At 52.8% G+C, this 19,610-nt stretch overlaps 1 protein-coding gene across 13 annotated transcripts in view; it reads right to left on the reverse strand.

Moving 5' to 3' along the window:
* Positions 1-7,167: 7,167 nt before the first annotated feature.
* KDM2A (lysine demethylase 2A) overlaps positions 7,168-19,610 on the reverse strand; it is a 119,701-nt gene continuing 107,258 nt past the window's right edge. For all 13 annotated transcript variants that reach the window (XM_064287714.1, XM_064287713.1, XM_064287715.1 and 10 more), the window contains 8 exons: positions 19,238-19,507; positions 18,342-18,473; positions 16,710-16,799; positions 14,005-14,717; positions 11,959-12,122; positions 11,256-11,414; positions 10,413-10,628; positions 7,168-10,127 (listed from right to left, as the gene is read on the reverse strand). In XM_064287714.1, coding sequence (XP_064143784.1) covers positions 9,946-10,127; positions 10,413-10,628; positions 11,256-11,414; positions 11,959-12,122; positions 14,005-14,717; positions 16,710-16,799; positions 18,342-18,473; positions 19,238-19,507 — 1,926 coding nt within the window. In that variant the 3' untranslated portion in view covers positions 7,168-9,945. The remainder of the gene's footprint in view (positions 10,128-10,412; positions 10,629-11,255; positions 11,415-11,958; positions 12,123-14,004; positions 14,718-16,709; positions 16,800-18,341; positions 18,474-19,237; positions 19,508-19,610) is intronic.

Here is a 19,610-nt window from a genome sequence, read left to right on the forward strand (position 1 = left end):
GGCAAGGTCCCGTTCTCAACGAGTGACACCCCCATGCACCTAGATACCCAAGTCAGGACTCCAGGCATCATTCCTTGATTCACTTCACCATTTTTTTAAATCACCATACCCTCTTATCTGGCCCCCTGAGAATCTCCTTGAAGCTGTTCGTGTCTCAGGATCCCCATGACCACTGCCCTGGTGCAGGCCCTGACCAGACTTGCCTCTCCCAAATCTATATCTAACCAGGTCACCACCTGCTTAGCATCTAGAAGTGGATTTCTAGGCCTTCTGGGGCTGCTGAGAGTCGGGGACCCCAAGGGAAACTGCAGACCCCCACTCCACTTTGTTCAAAGCAGACCAGGTTAAGATGCTCTTGAACCTGCAAGTCAAGGTCTTGGGTGACTGGGCCCTGCTCCCCTTTTCCCCATCCTCTGCACCTGGGGTCCCTCCATCAGCCTACCTATGACTCCTCACCTCCGTGCCTTTGCTGTTTCCTGTGCCTTCTTCCTTGGCTAACTCCTGCTCATCCTTTAAGACCCACCTCCTCCAGGTAGCCTTCCCTGACCCCGTGACCTGAACTGGGTACATCTCTGACTCTGCATTTTTACCACCTGTTGTTGTTGGATGCCTTAGGGTCCATTTCAACTCATAGTGAGCCCATGTGACAGAATAGAAGAGCTCCATAGAATTTTCTAGGCTGTAATTACTACATAAGTAGATCCCCAGATTTTTCTCCCGCAGAGCTGCTGGGTGGGTTTGAACTGCCAACCTTTGGGTTAGCAGTTAAGTGCTTAGCTATTGTACCACCAGGGCTCCTTACTTACTTATGAGAACCAGTTTCCTTGATTTGAAATCATCAATAGCAAGGTGCACCATTTCACGTTTTTGACCGTGGGGGTGGGCTTTATCAAATGTTTGCATCAAGTGGAAAATGCATCGTGATGTTGGGAATGCTCAGTTCGAAAAAAAAAGGAGACACTGCATCTCCCGTGGTACCGAGGCTCCAGGTTTATCTCTTGCCCCCGGTATCTGGCACAGGGCCCAGCACAGGGACTGACACAGACAGGACGTTTGTCAGTATCTGATGAATAAATGAGCTCCCTACCCAAGGTGTCGTGTGGAATTGGGGGCAGAACAGGGCCAGGGGCACACCAGGAAACCACAACAGGAGGCCCTGAACCCTCTCCCTGACCCCAGCCCCGAATCATGAGGACTGTGAGTACAGCCGTGTGCTGGCCTGGGTTTTCTGGGACAGGCTCCGTTTAGGAAATTCCTCCTGAGGAACTTATCAGACCAGGGGCTGCACGTGGGTTCTGGGAGGCAGCCCTGCCTTCCTCCACCACTTGAGAACCCAGATGGCCCCTCCTGCCCGCCCACAGCTCAACCCACATCCCGGGCTAGGCCGGAAGCCCTCGAGGGAGCCTGTCTCCTGGGTGCCCCTCAGTGAGTCCAGGGGCCCAGGAAAGTGGGTCCTGGAAGCCCGGGGTTAGGAATAAAGTGGTGCCAGTACCTGACCCCAGGGAGGCTGATTTTTGGAATGGTGCTGCCCTCTGGTGGTATGGGAAGGCCGGTTGCTAAGCTTGCCTTATCTCACAGGCTTCAGGCATTCCTTCTCTCAACAAACCTCGCTGGTGCCCAGAAAGTGCCAGGCTTTAGCTGGGATGCTGGGAGTGCAAAGAGGAAAGGAACCCCAACTCCACCCAGCTGGCAGACTCGTAGACACATGGTTACTTGGTATCTGCACCGATGACTAATGAAGTTTTGCAAACTTAACACATCCCACACGGGGCTCTGGCTCCCGCTGCCCAGCTCTTGCCTAGCCTGTTCCTCCTGCCTCCGCATCTCAGTCATGGCTCCTTCACCTTCCAGAAACTCTGGAGTCATCCCAATTTCACGGTTCCTTCATCTCCCGCTTCACCTCACATACACGCACGCTGTCAGCCAGCCTGTCCTGTCGGCTACCTGGTGTGTCTGTCTCTAAAATATACCCTGAATCCTTCCACTGTGGCCTGTGAAACCCGGGCCTGAGTCCCCATCACCTCCCTCCTAGATGCCCACACCTGCTCCTGAGGTCTCCCTCTTGTCCTCGAGCCCATCCGTCCACTCCCCCAGCAGTCAGCCAGAGTTTTCACAGACCACAGTCAGACCTGCCTCCAATAGCTGCTCCTCGCATGTAGGGTAAAGCCCACCCTCCTTTCTGGGACCTGTAAAAGCTGTGTGGCCTGGCCCCTGGCCACTGCTTTAACTCCTTCCCCCTTCCTCTTGTTCCTTGGTGTCTGACCTCCCTGGTCTTTCTGTCGCTAGGACAAGCCGAGCTCAGGTTCACCTCTGGGGCCTTGCCTCTATGGCTCCCCATGCCCAAACACCTTTTCCCCCACTTCCGGCATGGTGGGCCCCTGCTCAAAGCTCTCCCTTGGAACTTCTCTCTGTGGTGGTCACCATGGCACCTTTCATACCCAGCATGGCCCCTGGCACAAAACTGGGGCCACAGAGAGAACAGGACTCAGTGTCAGCCCAGTCCAGTGGGGAAGAAGATCCTTAAACGCACACCTCCAATTAACCAGGCAAGAGCTATAATACAGGTAGGTGGGACACTCAGGGGAAAAGTGTGGTCAGCTGGAGGGTCAGGGAAGGCCTGAGCGAGGTCTTGACTGTGTGTGCACAGATGAGGTCTGGGATGAGGACCAGCACACACCAAGGTCCAGGAGGGGGTGTTCCCGCCTGCTGGAGCCTCATGTCTGTCTCTCCATCCCTGTCCTGGGCTTTGAAGATCTGGGAGGGTGAGCTTGGGGGTGTGCCTGTGAGCCTTGGCTTGTCATCTCTAGAAGGAAGTGTCTGCCTCCGGAGGGCGGGGTGTATGTGTGACATGCAATGGTGTGTACGCAGAGAGGCTGGGTAGAGCAGTGGATAGGGCCCACTCTGGAGCCAGAGTCTAGGTGTTACTAACCAACTCACTTTGGGCAAATTATTTGACGTCCATAACTCTCTTTCTCCTCTGTAAAATGAGGGTGCGCAGGGTGAATCACCACCTCACAGGCTCACTCATTCATTCGACCGTATTTGTTGAGCACCGACTACATGGCAGGCCACTGTGCTTGGTGCTGGGGATCCAATCTGGGCAGAGTTGGACAGTGAACTAACTTGTGGACGAACTACACATAATAGTAATAACCACTGACATTTATCAGGAGCCTGGGTAATCTCACTGAGTGCTGGAAACACCCCTATAAGGCAGTGACAAGTTACTATGAGCAGGCACCTCCGCCCACAGGGAAGTCAGGGAAGCCTCGAGGAGGGCGTTTCTGCCAGAACCAGAAGGATGGAAGGGAAGAGGCTGTTGGGGCAGGACCAAGAGCTTTGCAGGCATGTGGAACAGCAAGTGCGGAGACCCTGAGGGAGGGGAGGGCCCTGGTTATCTAGGGGGCTCCCCCGCATTGCCAGGACGCCGTCCTTTGCGCTGCCCAGGGACTTTCAGCGGCCCCTTAACCCCTCAGGCGCCACTCGCATCGGGCTTCGAAGGCCGTAGCTCCGCCCGAGCGCTGTCCTGGAGCAGCGCCTCTCCCCGGAACTTTCCGGAAGATCGCACAGTCCGCGCCCCGCTCCGGGCCCCACCACAGGCCAGCCCCGCCCCGTCAGCCCAGGCCCCGCCCCGGGACACGCCCCGCAGACGGCAGCGCCCCGCCCACAGGCGCCCGCATGGAGCCGACCCAGTGCGCATGCGACTCGGCGCCCTAGGTCAGCTTGGCCCGGAGCCTTCTGTGTCTCCCGGCGCGCGCGTTTGTGCCTTGACGCCCCCAACCGGCCAGTGTATCTGAGTCACGGTCTCGTAGCCCCTACCAGACCCACACTGTGGCCCCTGGCATCTGCCATGTGGGGGTGGCGGTGGTGGAAAGCCTTGAGCTCGAATCCCAGCACCACCTCTTACTGCCCCAGCTGAGTGCCCTGGGCAAGCTCCTTAACCTCTCTGAGCCTCGCCTTTTCATGTGGACACTGGTTTGTTTTGAGGATGAACTGAGAATGTGTGTGAAGGGCTGGGCTGAGGGCCACGCCCACTGAGAGTGTCTGAGCCTCCGTGTGCCTTCCCTAGGCGTCCTCCACGGGCTCTTCCTTCATTTCTCTTCTCCCTTCTCCCTTTCTCTACCTCTTTCTCTGCCTTTTCTTTTCTGGGTGTTTTTCTGTCACTGCATCTCTGTTCTGTGTCTCCCTGTGTCTCTGTCAGTTGCTGTCCTTCTGTTGCTGGCACCCTCATGGCACACCCCTAGGGGGCAGCAGCTGGCGCTTCCTGCCCCCTGTGCATATCGGGATTGGGGTTGGCAGGGGGCTGCAGAAGCTGGGTGACAGCGCCAGGCAGAGGGGAAAGCCAGGTGCTCCCCCCCACCACCACGCCTACTCTCGCTGTTTCCTGTCCATACGTGGGTGTCTGGGTGTCGATGCTGAAGTTTCCTTCCGGGCCTGGGCTCTGAGAGCTGCTGCTAGGAAAGGTGGTGGGAGGATGGGTCTCCCCAGCTGGCAGGTGCCAGGCCTGCTCTGCTGCTGGCCACCCCACCCAGATGTGCTTGGCACAGAGCCCGTAGGGGAGCTGGGAGTGCCACTCCCCAGGACTGGCTACATAATTTGCAGGGCCCAGTGCAAAATGAAAATGCAGGCCCTTGTCAAAAATTACTAAGAATTTCAAGACGACAGAGCATTAAATTAAGCATGAGGCCCCTCTGAGTGCAGAGTCCATGAAGTTGGCTTACCACCTCACCTCCCGTACACCCACCTTTCATCGCGCTCACTGAATTTCCTCATACCCCCACTCCTGGGGCAGATGGCAGGGAAGTGGGGGTGGAAGTGCTAGCTACGGCCAGCTCCAACCTCAAGGAGCTTCAAGTGCCGTGGAGCAATGGTGCAGGGCAAGCACCTGGCTGGGCCACTCAGCAGCACAAGAGGGCTCCGGAGTCACAGGCCGAATGTTCAGGGATATCCCAGCTCTGCCATGGGCACTAGGACCATACTTTCACCTCTCTGAGCCTGGGCTTGTCCACTCCAGAAGGAAGACATCTGCTTCCCAAGGGTGGGGGTGTACGTGTGACATGCGATGGTATGTATCAGAGAGGCTGGGTAGTGGATGGCTAGGGCACTCCGGAGCCAGAGTCAGGGTTTTACTGACAAAATCCTTTGGGAAAATTATTGAATGCCCAGGACTCAGTTTCTCATCGGTAAAATGGGAGTGATCTTAGCAAGGCTGTTGTGAGGGTGAAATGAGTTACTCCAGGTAAAGTGCTTAGAATAGCAGTCAACACACAGTAAGGCCCAGTGGATGGCACCTGTGACTACATTGTCGTTGCCTATGTGGAGCAGACTCTCCAGGTTAGTCCCTTCTGAGGGAAGAGAAACGGGACAGGCTGCTAGAGGAAGAGGTATTTGAATAAGGGACAGATTTTCACGGACTGCAGCAGGGGTGCCACAGCCTAAGCACAGCAAGCTTGGGGACCAGACGGGTGTCCGTTAGCTAGAAGCACCTACTACATGCCAACCACGGTGCCTTTCATTGTACAGATGCCAGTGGTGGGAGTTTGCTGTGAGTTTAGATACGGCCACGGAGGGTTATTGAAGAACTTTGTGTGTGCCCAAGGAAGATGAAGTCATAGCAGAAAAAAGAGCCTGGGGGTATTGACACAAAAAAGGAGGAGAAAGATGTATGAGGGGGAAGAAAAGGTGGATTTGGAGACCCTGGTAACAGGCTGGGTCTCTGGGGGAGGGGGGGGCCTCTGGTATCTGGGCTGCTGGGGATGACATGGTGAGCAACACACACCCATCTCTGCCCTCATGGATGTCTGGGTAGCAGGGGAGACAGGCTTTAAGGAAGTTTTAAAAACCAGCAGGTACTATGGGAGCATGCCATCCAGTCTTGAGCAGAATGCGAGATGGTGTCCCAGGCAAAGGGAATTATGTATGCAAAGGCCCAGAGGGGAGGGGAGAGCAGTCAGCTCTGACTCCTGGCGACTTTGTAACAGAACAGGAGAGGGGACATGGCCAGCAATGAAGCAGGAGGACTTGGCAGCCTCTGGTCCACGTTACAGTGCATGTTCAGACTTTATTCGGAGATGAAGGTGCTGAGGAGTTTTAAGCAGGGGAGGGAGGCAGTCAAATGCATCTTTTAAATGTTCTGGTGGTCAACATGGAGGACAGGGGTTGGACTGGGAGGCCACTCAGTAGACTGACGATGCGGTCTAGGTTCTGAACAATGGTGACTCAGACTAGGGTGGCAGTGATGAAATTACCAAGAAGATGGGTTTCTGAGATATTTAAGAGGCAAATTTGACACTCTTCCTCTAAACATGGCCACATTCACATCCATCCTCGAGAAAGCAACATTAAGTCAGCGCATCACCAAGGCGTAGCTCTTAACCACCACGCCACCAGGGTTTCCAAAAGATGGGCAGGGGTCCTGCATTAACCTGGATCCCCCTGAAAGCAGCGATGAAAGCCTGCTCGGGTCCTTCCAGGTGGGACTTGTCTTTGGAGACAGCTGTGATCGGGTGAGGGAGTGCTTGGGTGGCACGCTGCTTCCTGGCCAGATGAGGTTGAGGTTGTACTCAACATGCCGAGTGACACACACACAAGTGCGATGTGATGGGAAAATGCCGACTGGAGCCCGATATGCCTAGAACCTGCTTGGTGCCCTTGAGGACTGCACGAGGTGTCTGTTCCACAGCTTTAGCAGACAGAAGTTGGCCTCAGTGGGGACAGTGGGGATGGAAGATTCAAAATCCCCAGGCCCATTCTCAGGAGAGCAGAGGCCCCTTCAGCCCTGTCTCCAAGCACCGTTTTTTTCTTTGCGATGGTGGGAAGGGGAGGAATGAGGCAACCTCAGACTTTAAAATTCTCACTAGACATCCATTAAAAAGTTCACCGCATTGAAGTAAACTTAGTTTCTAGAAGTAAGTGCTACTTTTTGATGTTAAGGAAAAAAAAAAAAAGAGAGAGAGAGACAAAGACTGTAGGTTCACAGCAGGCCCACCGCAGGGTGTCCTCGGCCATGGCCACTAGCACTGGAGAGTCTGGGTGACCTTCTGACTCACGTTCTCGTGCACGCACACACCAAGGCAGAAAAAGTTTTGTTCTTGTTTTTAAAGCCTTTTTATTAAAAACAAAACAAAACAAAAAAACCCAAATCAAAGTATTTCCCACTGGAGGCTATTTCTTTTTTTGTCTTTTTTAAAAATTTTATTACACAAATATCTCCCATTCCCACGTGTCAGAGGAAAGATGTCCTTGCTCTTTCTAAAACCAATAGTGGAGAAGCTTCCCTCCTTCCCTGGCCCAAAATAACCCCGATGTGTCAACTGAGATAGTGTAAGACTTACCCCCTTAATGCTTACATTTAATTTAAAATTTTTAGCACAACATTGGAGATGGACTCTAAATCAGCAACAAAAAATATATATTTACAATTTCTCCGAAAAACAAACAAAAAAACACAACCAAACCCTTTAAACATAGTGACTTTAGGAGTTTTATTTATGGAGCAGTTATTTTTTTAATCACCAAGTGATTTTATATTATATATATATAAATTTTCTTCCTTTCCTCTGTGGCTTTTCACACCGGTGCTTGGAAAGATGGAGGCAGGGTGTCTGGTCCTGTGCTGGGAGGGCAACCTCTCCTGGCAAGGACGGAGCTAAGAGCAGACCGCAAGAAATGCCCGGAGCTCCCCAGGTTCCTCTTCTCTGCGCAGACCAGACCATTCTCCCCTCACAGTCCCAAAGAAAAGTACAACCCAGCAGGGCATCGGTCCAGCTGCCACTCCCGGGCTCCCTTTTCTGCTGACCAATTTACGTGCACGGAAAAATGCTTGTTTTTCCAAACCAAAAAACAAACAAAACTCAAAGCAAACTATCAGCTTGGAAATTTCTGCGGATGAAACGTCCCAAAGTCAGAGGCACTCTCCCGGCACAATCCCTGCTCTGAAGGGGTCTCTCCACCTCCCCTTTTATCAAAAGACAAAAAAAGCAAATGAAAAAAAAAAGGTCATCTTTTCAGTATTTTCCACAGGAGCAACCAAAACAAGGCAGGAAGCTTCCAATTATAGGTCATTAACAATAATATTAATAAGGTTTTTGCTCAATACCCAGGGTTCTTTACAGAGAAGTCCCCCTAACTGAGGCACTCTGGAATAAGTCACTGGCATTTCCTCGGAGTTACAGCCCCAGATTGCTGGGGCCTGGAGACCAACGGAAGGGGCAGAGGGTCGAGGGAGCAGACTGGTGTTTTTAAGGTGCAGCCGAGATTCAGCAGATCGGAAGGAACGGACACAATGCGCCCCCCTCCCCGACCCATTTTTCTCTCAGGAAGCCGGTCAACGCCAGGGTCACAGCTGGGCGAGGTGGCAGAGGGGACTCTGCTGCTCTCACTTCTGGAAGGGTGTGGTCGTCTCTCCTCTGACGCGGCTCCTGGCTCCCCATCCCACAGGGCTCAGAGGGGAGGAGAGTCTGACACTGGGCTACGGGACAGGCGAGGAAGGGCTGGGGCTGCAGGACGAGAAGGCGGGGGCTGTGCTATCAATACCCTCACAGATGGGAGCAGAGTGCAAATTGGCATCTATTGTCTCTAAGCTCTTGCCACAGGCTGCTGCTATGAGCATCTCCTCACACACTTAAATATTGACCCAGAAGAAATTCCGACCTTTCTTTCTTTCTTTCTTTTAAAGTGCAAAAAGCTCTCTGCTGCCCTAGAGAGAAGATCTTTGGACAGGCCGTTCAATGCAAAGTAAAAGGGGGCAGCCATGGGGACTCACACAGGGCGGTGGAGCGGGAAACACAAGTTCCCTCCCTCCCCAGACACACACACACACACACACACACACACACACAGAGGCACATGCACACCCCCTTCCCTGGCTGCAGGCAGAGGGCAGGTGACTGGCTTGTAAGCAGGACCCTGCCCAGAGGTGCCAGGTCAGTGAGCCACTGGGGCAAAACACAGCCTGGGCCCTGGGAGTCCCCAAATCGGAGGCCTGGGGCCTGGATGGGAGGCAGGTAGCCTCACCCAGTCCCCTGCTCCCTGAGGCCATGCATCTGCATCCTGGGAAAGCCCCACACAGGCAGAACCAAGGACACTGGCAAGGGGTCATGGGGGGCAAAACAGGGAGATGGTGCCTGTCTCAGAATCTGCCTGGGAAGCAATAGAGTGGGGGTGTCCCTGGGGCGGGCAGTTTCAGCTCCTCTGAAGAGCCTCAGCCCCAATAAGTGCAACACGGACCTCAGAGAGACTACTGGGGAAGTCTAGGGGTGGGCACAGTGGGCTTGGGAAACCTCACTGTTTGAATTACCACGAGCGTTGACAGCATCAAGCTAACGGGAGAGGAGGAGGGCGCACACAGACGTGGACAAGAGATCTAGACATCTCAACAGCACCAGTGTGATCTGCATGGGTCTGGCATTCCTGGGGCTGCTGGCCCCTCCTACGTAAGCCGGGAGAGTGTGACGGAGGAGAGACACGCGCTGGAGACCATAGGAGAGCCAGTCCTCGGCGACAGGGCCACTTTCTTCCCTGGAGACCACGGGAGGAAGGGCCCAGGGCCCAGTGCAGATGAACCTTGCACAAACACCCCCAAACTGCGACCCCGGCCTCCTGGCGGGCTCGCAGGCACCTTGACAGCACACAGCCTGTGCTTTCTTTCCCACTGGATCAATGTGCCCTCCTTTTTCCTTAGGAGGGAGAGGAGCAGGCAGGTGAGCCTGGTGTCCATCACCCTCTCTGCCCCGCCTGTAGGGGACGGGCGAGCAGAGAGGGAGTGCGACGCTGGCCTTGGAGCCCGTGCAGGGTCAGAGCCCGTGCAGAGTCGGGCGAGAGGCCCTCCTGGCAGGGAGGCGGGGAAGGCCGGCTCCTGCTCAGTCTGGGCTGGGTCGGGCGAGAGGCCCTCCTGGCAGGGAGGCAGGGAAGGCCGGCTCCTGCTCAGTCTGGGCCGGGTGCGTCTTAGCTGATTTTCTGGATCAGCTTCTCATCAGACAGGCAGTAGAGGCTGTTGATGGACAAGTCTGAGATGAAGTGCTCGCAGGCTTTCCGAGTGATCTGCTTGCATCCTCGAAGGTCAATCAAAGTGACATTGGCGATACGCCGTAGGTAGATCAGGGTCTGGTCTGTCAATTTATTGCAACCTGTGGGGAAAGGGATGAGAAGAGAGCTCAAAACGTAGCCCTACAAGCCTTCCTCTGCCACTCGTTTCCCCTCGCCGCCACTGCTGCCTCCTTCCCTCTAAATGCTCAACAAAAGCCCTCCTTGTCCCTAACCACCCGGCTCCTAGGCCAGAGTGCTGTCAACACTGTGGCCCCACTGCCCCCTGCCGCCTAGCACCATGTGACAGAGAGCACAAGGGCCACATGGCTGCTCCAGCTGCACCTGAAGGGTGGCTGTGCATATCACGCCAGCCCCAGGCCGCTTACCTGCCATGTTGAGCTCAGTGAGGGAGTAACGAGTGGAAGACCCGACGGCGGTGAGCAAATTGGAGGACTGGTCTGTAAGGTGGCTGCAGTGACTGAGGTCGAGTCGAGACAGGAGGGGCATGTGGCGGATGATGAGGCGAAGCGTGGCATCCGTGATGTCAAGGCCTGCCAGCCGGAAGTCGGTCATGTTCCGGAGCTTGCTGCGATTGTCCTGGCCTGCACGGGCAAGAAAAGGAGCCTGAATCAAAACTCTTAGCTCTCTAATCCATCTCCAGAGCTTGGGGCAGCTTCAGCTTCATCCCCTTGAAGCCACCAGTGTTGAGCAGAACTGCCCACACCCAGCCCTGCCTTCAGGGCGTTAGCAGTTTCTAGGAAACCAGGCAGCTTTTCCTTCTTCCCAGCTGCTAGGTTATGTCCCACTCAGACCCCAAAAGGGTAGGTGTGGCATGCCCCGGCCCTTCCCAGGCCCCCACTCTGCTCCAGATTATGCCCAACTCAGAGGGCAAGAGGGTAGGTGTGGCATGTCCCATCCCTTCCCAGGCCCCTACTCTGCTCCAGACTTTCCTGCCAACAGCTTTTGACACTCCACGTCAACCAGGAAGCCTTCCCAGACTTCCTCAGGCCCCAAACTCCACTGACCCACAAAATGGACTCACTCCCTTGTTTGGAGAAAGTTATTTGCTTGTAAATAGTTAACCTGTACTTGTACACAGTCCACCACTCTGCTCACGTTCTATTCTTGCACAGTGCCTTTCTGAGACTGCTTTAGCTTCTGAGGACCAAGTCTGTCCAAAAACAAAGCTACCCCAAGACCAGCACAGAGAAGTCAGGCCCAGAGTCTACCTGGTTTATCAGCTGGTGGAGTTAGCAAGTCCCGAATTTGAGGGTCCTTGATTCCTACTGCCCACCGAAGATCCAGGGTCCTGAGAAGGGGGCAGCTGGACGTGCTGAGGGCTGAGACGGCAGACCAGGAGCAGCCCGCCAGGAGGAGGTCTTTCAGTCCTGCCACAGTTGAAAACAGCAACACACAATCACATACTCTGTCATACTTTGTCTACCAACACGTTCAAAGCCTCCACAACCAGCTGATCCTGGGAGGCAAATGGATTTCCAGCCTGATGGGAGATTCCCAGGGTTTCTACGTTACATCCCACAGCTGCCGTGTTGAAGCTGATTCCTTGTTGCTTAGTTCCTACCAGAGCAACGCAAGTGGGAGTGACTGTCTATCTTTCTGAGACATCAAAACGCTGAAGGAAACGAGGGCTTGCAAGGGGCTAATGAAGGTAACGTGTGCCTCAGTATCCCCTCCAGGGGCTCTGCTAAGACCTGCAGACTGGCAGCAGCACAGGGTCCCATGCTTTTTGTTGTCTAGTGCTGACGCCTTGTAGACTGGCAGTGAAGGTGGCCCCAGGTAAACCTCTAAGCAGAAAGGCAAACGCCTGAGACCTGAATTGCCCTAAAGCAATTCTAAGAAAGGTGCCAGTGCTGCTGCTTTCCTGGCCTGCTTCCTCTGAGCCCCTGGCAGGACAAGGGTAGGGCTACTCACCTGGCAGCCTGTTGACAAGCCACGTCAGTTGCTTTTTGGAGATGTTGGTCCAACTGAGGTCGAGGCTGACCGGCTGCCTCTTGATGATGCCGCTGAGAGCCTGGGGTACAATAGCCTTACACCTGCTCAAGTCAATTTTTGTCCAAAGTCTCTTGTCGCAGCACCTGTAACACAGGGGAAGAGAGCTAGCTGTCACGAACCTGATAGCCCTGTCAAAGGTGCTCCCATCACAGATTGCTGGGAACTTCTGGGAAAAGCAGAGCACCTGGAGCATCCCACACACCAGGCTTCTACCACGATTGTGTCCTGTCATCTTTTGCCCCCTATAGCAATGAGACACCGTGGAGCCCTATATATTAGTGTATAACATGACCAGTTTACCCTGACTGACTGTGGAGAACACGACAAACAACATACCACAGCCCCTTTATCTACACTAAAATGGGAAGGCTCACAGTGTATACAAGGAAGCATTTAAAAGTTGCTTGACTTCTTATGCTCCTAGGCTTGCCTCCATCTCTCCCTTGTCAGTTACCCCCAGCTGCCTGAGACACAGCGTGCTACTCAGCACACCACAACTCACCCTACCTTGAGCTCTAGAGACAGGGTTCAAGCCTGGGTCAGGCCTAGAGAGGCTTTGCCGTCAGCCTAGAGCCTCACCCACCATGGCTTTCTGCCTCAGTGCTCTCTAACTCCTTGCCAGTTCACACCAGAACTGAAAGGGAGGGGCCGCCTTTTGGCTTCAGCACACAAGTCCACAGGCCACAAACAGCACTGCCCTACTGCTGCAGCTGACGACTTTACTGCCCCGCCCTCGGCCGGGCTCGGAAGCTGGCTGGCAGGGACAGGGAGTGGGCAGATAATGGGAGTCTTACATGCTTCAGCCTGGACAGCAAGGCCTACTAGCCCTACAAAGAGAAATATTGAGAAAATTTGGGTGGATCACATTAATTCATATTTGGGATATAAATTCATGTTGCAAAGAATAGGTTTTTTCTTTAAAGACTGCAAAAATGTCACCAATCACACCTGAAAATTCTAGGGTAGAAATGAACGGCTTACAAGAGCAGTGGTTCTCACATGTTAGCATGTATCAGAATCACTTGAAAGCTTGCTGAACAGATTGCTGGGCCCCACCCCTGGAGATGCTGATTCCAGAGGCCTGGAGCAGCCCGCGAGAATCTGCTAGGGAACCACAGTGAGAGCTACTGCCACAGGGTGCTACCCCAGTAGAAAGGGTGTATATTTTCTGGCCCAGAAGATTAAGGAACGGCCCAGCAATGCCCCAGGGAGACCTCTGGGAATCATCACTAGGAATTTTTCCCTCTAGGTCTCTGCTGAACCTGAGAAAAATGACAGGTCTCGGTAAGAAGGAGATCTAAGTCTTGGGAAGCTTCAAAACTCGATTCTGCTTATTGGAGAAGGGGACTCTGACCATCCAGGTTTGGGGGATGAGAATTAAAGTCATGAGCACCTTCACATGTTCATTTCGGAAAGCACGTTTACTTCTCGTTAGATAAGAGAGATAACTGAAGGTAGAGACTTAACCGTAGACACCTGTGTCACGAGCACAGGAGCGTGATGGGCACATCACAGGCTCTCACAATATGTGCCGAGTCCAGCTGACTTGGGAGAAAACTTTCAGCCCTTAGGCTCTGCAGTTTTGGCACTATCCCCCCAAATAAGCTTCCCACCCCCAATAATGACAGAGGTAAAGTACAAAGCAGGGAGAGGAGCAAAGGCTGAATTTCTCCAATGATGGCATCTTTACAGGACCCACTGTCTGCGGGCAAAACCGGACCTGTCTTTACAGGACCCATTGTCTGCAGGCACAACTGGTCTCGTCCTTACAGGACCCAATGTCTGCAGGTACAACCAGCCCCGTCTTTAACAGGACCAGGACAAATGGTCTGGGAAACAGACGGAGGTGATTCCCTCCGTACAGGACCTGGCAAGTCTTCAGATGCCAAGGGGCATGCTGTCCTCTTATGGAAAACCTTCAACCTGCTCCCGTGCCCGCTCCTGAGCCCACGTATCCCTGCTCACCATTTATACCACGTCTTGCACACGCGCATACATTCACAAAGTTCTCTGCGGCTGAGGTAGCGGAAGACAGACATCCAGACCTCCCGCTGCATCCAGCTCTCGTCTCCGTCCTGAGCCCAACTGCCCCGGCCGTTCAGCCTGGCCGCACCCCCCTCCTCGGCACTGTCCTCATCCTCTTCCGCCTCCTCCTCGTCCTCCTCCTCTCCCCCCAGCCCCTCCTCATCCCCACGCTGGGGGGCTCGGGCTGGGCAGTGCTGCACCAGCACACGGGGGGAGTGGCGAAGGTTGGCAGAAGAAGCCGTGATGGCCTGCAGCTTGGGCACAATGGATGTCCCATGGAGCTCTTTGGTGGGCCTCTGTAGCGTGACAGTTAGGTACGATCCCCGGATCTTGGCTTTCTCAACTTCAGACAGCTCCTTTTTGCCACTGGGATTGTTCTCCTTTTCCCGTACCATGGTGCGCTCTGTGGCCTGCAGTCGCAGCAACTGCCGCCGTTTGAAGCGCTCATCGCGGCTGGCACTGTGGTGGTCACTGGGGCCAGCCCCAGGTGATGACCGAGTCACCATACCCCGGGGAGAAACCGGGTCATGGATGAGCTGCAGCATGGAAGTGGGTGAGTGAGGCGGGGGCGTGAGGGGCTCATCGCAGCTCCGCAGAGGCCGCAGGACTTTGGCTTGCACGGCTTCATCGTCACTCTCTTCCATTTTCCGCTTCTGCAAAACAGGCCCGAGAAAGCAACATCAGGGCCTCCTCCCTTCCAAACCCTCAGGATCGACAGGGTGAGTCTCACTGTGGCACTCAGGGTACCCAACAGAAGACTGACCACTGGTTCTCTAGCAGGGCGGGGCATCGGATGCTCGAGAAAGCTGATTATGGAACAAAAACCTCCAGAAGGGTCATTTGGGAAACCTACCTGTGACAAGGAAGGCCCGTGTCCAACTACACAGGATGGGGACCCAGATTTGGGGCTACTGGGTTCCATACCCATTCCATCTTATTCACCTCTTGACCCAACTTCTGAATTTTAATTTCCTGAGTAAAAATCTTCTTTAAAGAGGCCGCAACTCTACTACTACGTTACCTGGCAATTTTCAATCCTGTCTCATTTCAGTGGTGGCGGAAAAACAGCAGTCCACATGTACCGTGTGAACCAAGATGCCGAGTCTGGTAGCAGTCAACACTGCTGACTTTCAGCTCTACTCTTGCCATCAGCACCTACCCTGTCCCTAGAGAGCACCCACGTGTGAGAGAGAAAGCAGAGAACGAGAACCTGTGAGAAACCGCACTGGCACCAGAGGACGTCTACTCAGGATGAGAATGAGGAACTAAGGCCAGCACTCCCATGAAGGACCACAACCTTGGCTTGGGGCCCACACGCTCCAGAACTCCTCTTTTCCCAGGGCCCACCCTGGATAGGTTGTGACAAAGTCTCATCGCCGTGTTCCACCATGGACCACATCGTAGATCAGATTTTCCTTAAGGAGAGCCTTTATGTCCCTAACCGGCAACCCTGGTTTCTATTCCTTTCTGCTTATATTCTTGAGGTCATTATGGTGGGAGGAGAGGGATCACCTGTCAGCCATGGACTTTTATAAGCCAATACTAAAACATAGCTCTTGCCAACCCACCTGTGAACAGCAAGGAAGCAAACACTCATCACCAACAGTGACGATAAGTGTAAAGCCACTGGAATAACAACTTGGAGTAAGGGGACCTTGAGCACTAGTGGACTCTAGAAATTCTTGCCCTGAAACATATTTAGACTGAAAATTCAACTACCTCAGTTGCCAAGTGGGAAGAAGTGGCAGGAACACAGGGCAAGTCCCCGAGCCCCTTGTCCACTCCCACGCAATGCACCTGGAGGAGTCCTGCGGTGTAGTGACTGACACTAGTCAGCCTGCCTTTCTGCATGTGTCCTTAGCAGGTCTTGTCCTGACAGGACCAAGTAACCAGAGTCTTTCTGGCCTTTTGATCTTACTGGTGGCCATTATGGCCAGCAACAGCAGCTGCTCTGGGCCAAGGTCATGGCATTGGTCCCCTCTGGGGGAGGGGCTGCCCTCATAGGACTTATCCAGGCACACGTGCAGGGCTTTGTGCAAGGCCACTAAGGTGAAGACGACAAAAACGTGAACCTGCTTAACTGGAAACTCCAGTACACCCTTGTATTTACCAGCTGCCTTAGGCCATGGCCTCCCCTCAAGTTTCATTCCTCAGAAGCTGAATGTCCCTCAACAGCCCAATTGGGGTCTCTTTCTAGGGTCCCAGAGTATAAAAGGACTCCAGGAATTTGTAGATCCCAAGTGGAGTGATATTCAGTAGTAAAACAAAACAAATCAAAAACAAAAACATTAAAACAAAACAAAAAAAAAACAAACCCAGTGCCGTCCAGTCGATTCCGACTCATAGTGACCCTATAGGACAGAGTAGAACTGCCCCATAGAGTTTCCAAGGAGCGCCTGGCGGATTTGAACCGCTGACCCTTTGGTTAGTAGCTGTAGCACTTAACCACTATGCCACCAGGGTTTTCCATTAAAACACAAACAAAAGAAAAACATGAATTAACCAGGGAATAAAGAAACAAAACAAAAAACAATCTGCCCACGTCAGAGAAGCCACGTCCATGACACTGCAAAGGCAAACGCAGAGCAGCCTCCTCCACTTGCCACTTCCCCTCTCACAGGGCAGGGGTGGCGAAGTCCCCTCACCTGGGCTTTCTCAGAGCTGTCCTCCTGGTAGCATTTCGGACACTCCCAGCAATTTGGCAACTCCTCGTTAAGCAACCCCTCTCCATCCATCTGTAGGAAAAGAGGAATGTTAAAAAACTCGTCTCATTAAGAAAACAGTATGCTTTTTCAGCCTTCTTTATCAAACGATAACACAAATCACAATGACAAAACCACAACCATTCCTAAACACACTGGTCCATAAAGGGAGAAAAACTGAGAGCCATTCCCGGGTGTGTCAGCTGTTGGGCCTCATGGAGGGGCCCCAAAGGGCATGAATACCTATTCCCAGCCATTGGGAAACTGGTCACCCTCATGCTTGGCTGCTCGATCAAAATTAGGCTCCATGAAGGGAATCCCAAGAGCCTAGGTCAACCGATGCCTTCACGTCACTTTGCAAAAGAATCTGGACACCCAGGGTTTACAGTAGCTACAGGGGGCATGGGAGTTATGACGGCTTGGGTCCAGAGGCCAGTGGCCTAGTCTATGACTTGCTGTTGTCAGCTGTAAAATGGGGATAAGTAACAATATCTACTTCATACGGTTGTGATGAGGATGAAATCAATCATGTATTATGTAAAGTGTTTAGAGCAGTGCCTGGCTCACGGTAAATATTTCATATCACTGTCAGGTGGCAGTCATGACACAGTTGACACCTCCTGGGAAGGCCAAGAAAGCTCCAGCATCAATGCACTTTAAATAAACATGCAGAAATTAGGTAGCTCAACTTCATAAGGGCGTCTGAAAGATTCAACCAGAGAATCCATGCAAAAGAGCGGTTCTCCGCGCTGCCTGCACATTACGATCACCAGGAGAACTTTTGGAGAACACCGACCAGTTGAATCAATCTCAAGCTGAGGTCTGAACTGCCTCATGTTTTTAAGCCCCTCAGGCGTACACTAAGCTGGATACAGACTGAACACTCATTAAACGTTAGCTCTTATCTTTATCCTCACCATCTTTCAGGAACTATCATTCAGATGTATGCTATGCTAAAGTTAGCAGCGATCAGCGATACCTAAAGGGTTGAGACATCCCCAAGTAGACTAGGCAGTTCCATGATGGCCTGAGGACTCCAAGCCAGGGTTTCATTCCATTTTGCACCACCGCCCCCGCTGAGAATTTGCATTTCCACCCAGATACTATGAATCAGAATCTCCATTCTAACACGGTTCTGGGAGTGATTCTTATGTATAAATAAGGATCACCTGGCAATCTTGTTAAAATGGAGATTCTGAGCCAGTATATCTCGGCGGGGGGTGGGGGGGTGGGGGGGTTGGGGGGTGGGGTGGGGAATGCAAATTCTCAGCAGGGGCAGGAAGCAGAATGAAATGTTTAGAGGCCCTGCTCCAAACACACCCTCCAGAGGCCAGACAATAAGCTCCAGGAGGGCTTTACTGTTCTGTCCTTGGGGCTGAGCACAGTGTATGACGGATAACAGAGAACTGAATAAAGGGCTGATATTAGACCTCTCCAGAATCACAGAGCCTACTTCCCACAGGAGGGATGCTGGCAACCTCTCATTAATGGTGGCCCACTCTTTTGTTGCTCCACTCAGTATCTTTAGACGGTCCATCAGCAGAGACTTCAGGGGCCTCTTAGGCCTCTGCTCACCTGGAGGCAGCCAGGATGAACTATCTCGTTGCAGATACAACATTCCATGAGTTTCTTCTCAAAGTCCTGTGTCTCTTCATTCTGATCCACCTCACCACAGAGGGAACACGTGACGGAGTGAGGCAGTCTAGGCTGAAAAAGGAACAAAGATAGAAACTGAGGAGACTTAGATCCTTATCATTTAAGTTTTCCTTTAAACTGAAGGTGAGTGAATTAGTTCTTGTAATTCTGTAACCAAAAAAAAAAAAAAAACAAACTACCAAACCAGGTGCTGCTGCGTTGACAGCAACTCCTGGCAACCCGATGTGTGTCAGCATAGAACTGTGCTCCACAGGCTTTTCAGTGGCTGGGATCTTTTGGAAGGAGATTGCCATGGCTTTCTTCAAACGTGCCTCTGGGTGAATTTGAACTGCCAACCTTCCAGTTAGTAGCCAAGTGCTTAACTCTTTGTGTCACCCAGAAACTCCAGTAAATACTTTGTTCGTAGGAAAAATGAGGAAGAAGATGGGGAGAATCAGCTGCCTGGGCATTAGAGACCACCAGGGACTAGTTTATTTTTCAACTGTCGTTTTAGTTGACCTGTCCTTTGTCTGGCAGGTCCTTTCTAATCCATTTAAAGAGGGGACAGAGGGCACTGTTTGCGCTTCAAATGCTGGCCTCTTGTTTGAAAACTGGGTGAGTAAGACCAAAAGATTAGATCATCTTTAGTGCTAGATACCTCCCTTTTGAACCCAGGGAGCTGAGGGGCAAAATGAAGAAAGAGAAAACAAAACAAAACAAAAGAACATAATCTTTCCTTTTCAATTCTGAATGTGTCAGAGTCTACACTATGTGCTTTTCAGCCCCCTTGGCACTGCCACCCCACCCCCAGATTCTTTACCCAGCACATCACTCACTGCCAAGCATTGCCGGAGGACACAGGACTGCTTCATGCGACCAGGCCCCCCAAACTTCTTCATGTCCCTGCAGTAGTGGCAAACGCCACATTCTCCTTGCACACAGGCTTTGCATTTTCGACACCGCACTCGTCTCCGTCTGGCTCCTGATACAATGGGGGAGGCAGCAGCTGGCCTCACAGGTGTTAACCGCGGAGCTGGCTTCATAGTGTGAGGCTTTGTGATGGGGATGGTAGGAACCCGCACCTTTGGCCGGGTGGGGAATTTAAGCTGGAAAGAGAAAACAGTGAGGTCAAATGTATCAGGTGGCTTTACAGACTGGAGAGGGTAGATTACATGGTAGTATACCTTGCTCAGGAGCAGGCAAACTACA

Source organism: Loxodonta africana, chromosome 7 (assembly GCF_030014295.1).
Source record: "Loxodonta africana isolate mLoxAfr1 chromosome 7, mLoxAfr1.hap2, whole genome shotgun sequence".
In the NCBI taxonomy this organism is placed as follows: Eukaryota; Metazoa; Chordata; class Mammalia; order Proboscidea; family Elephantidae; genus Loxodonta; species Loxodonta africana.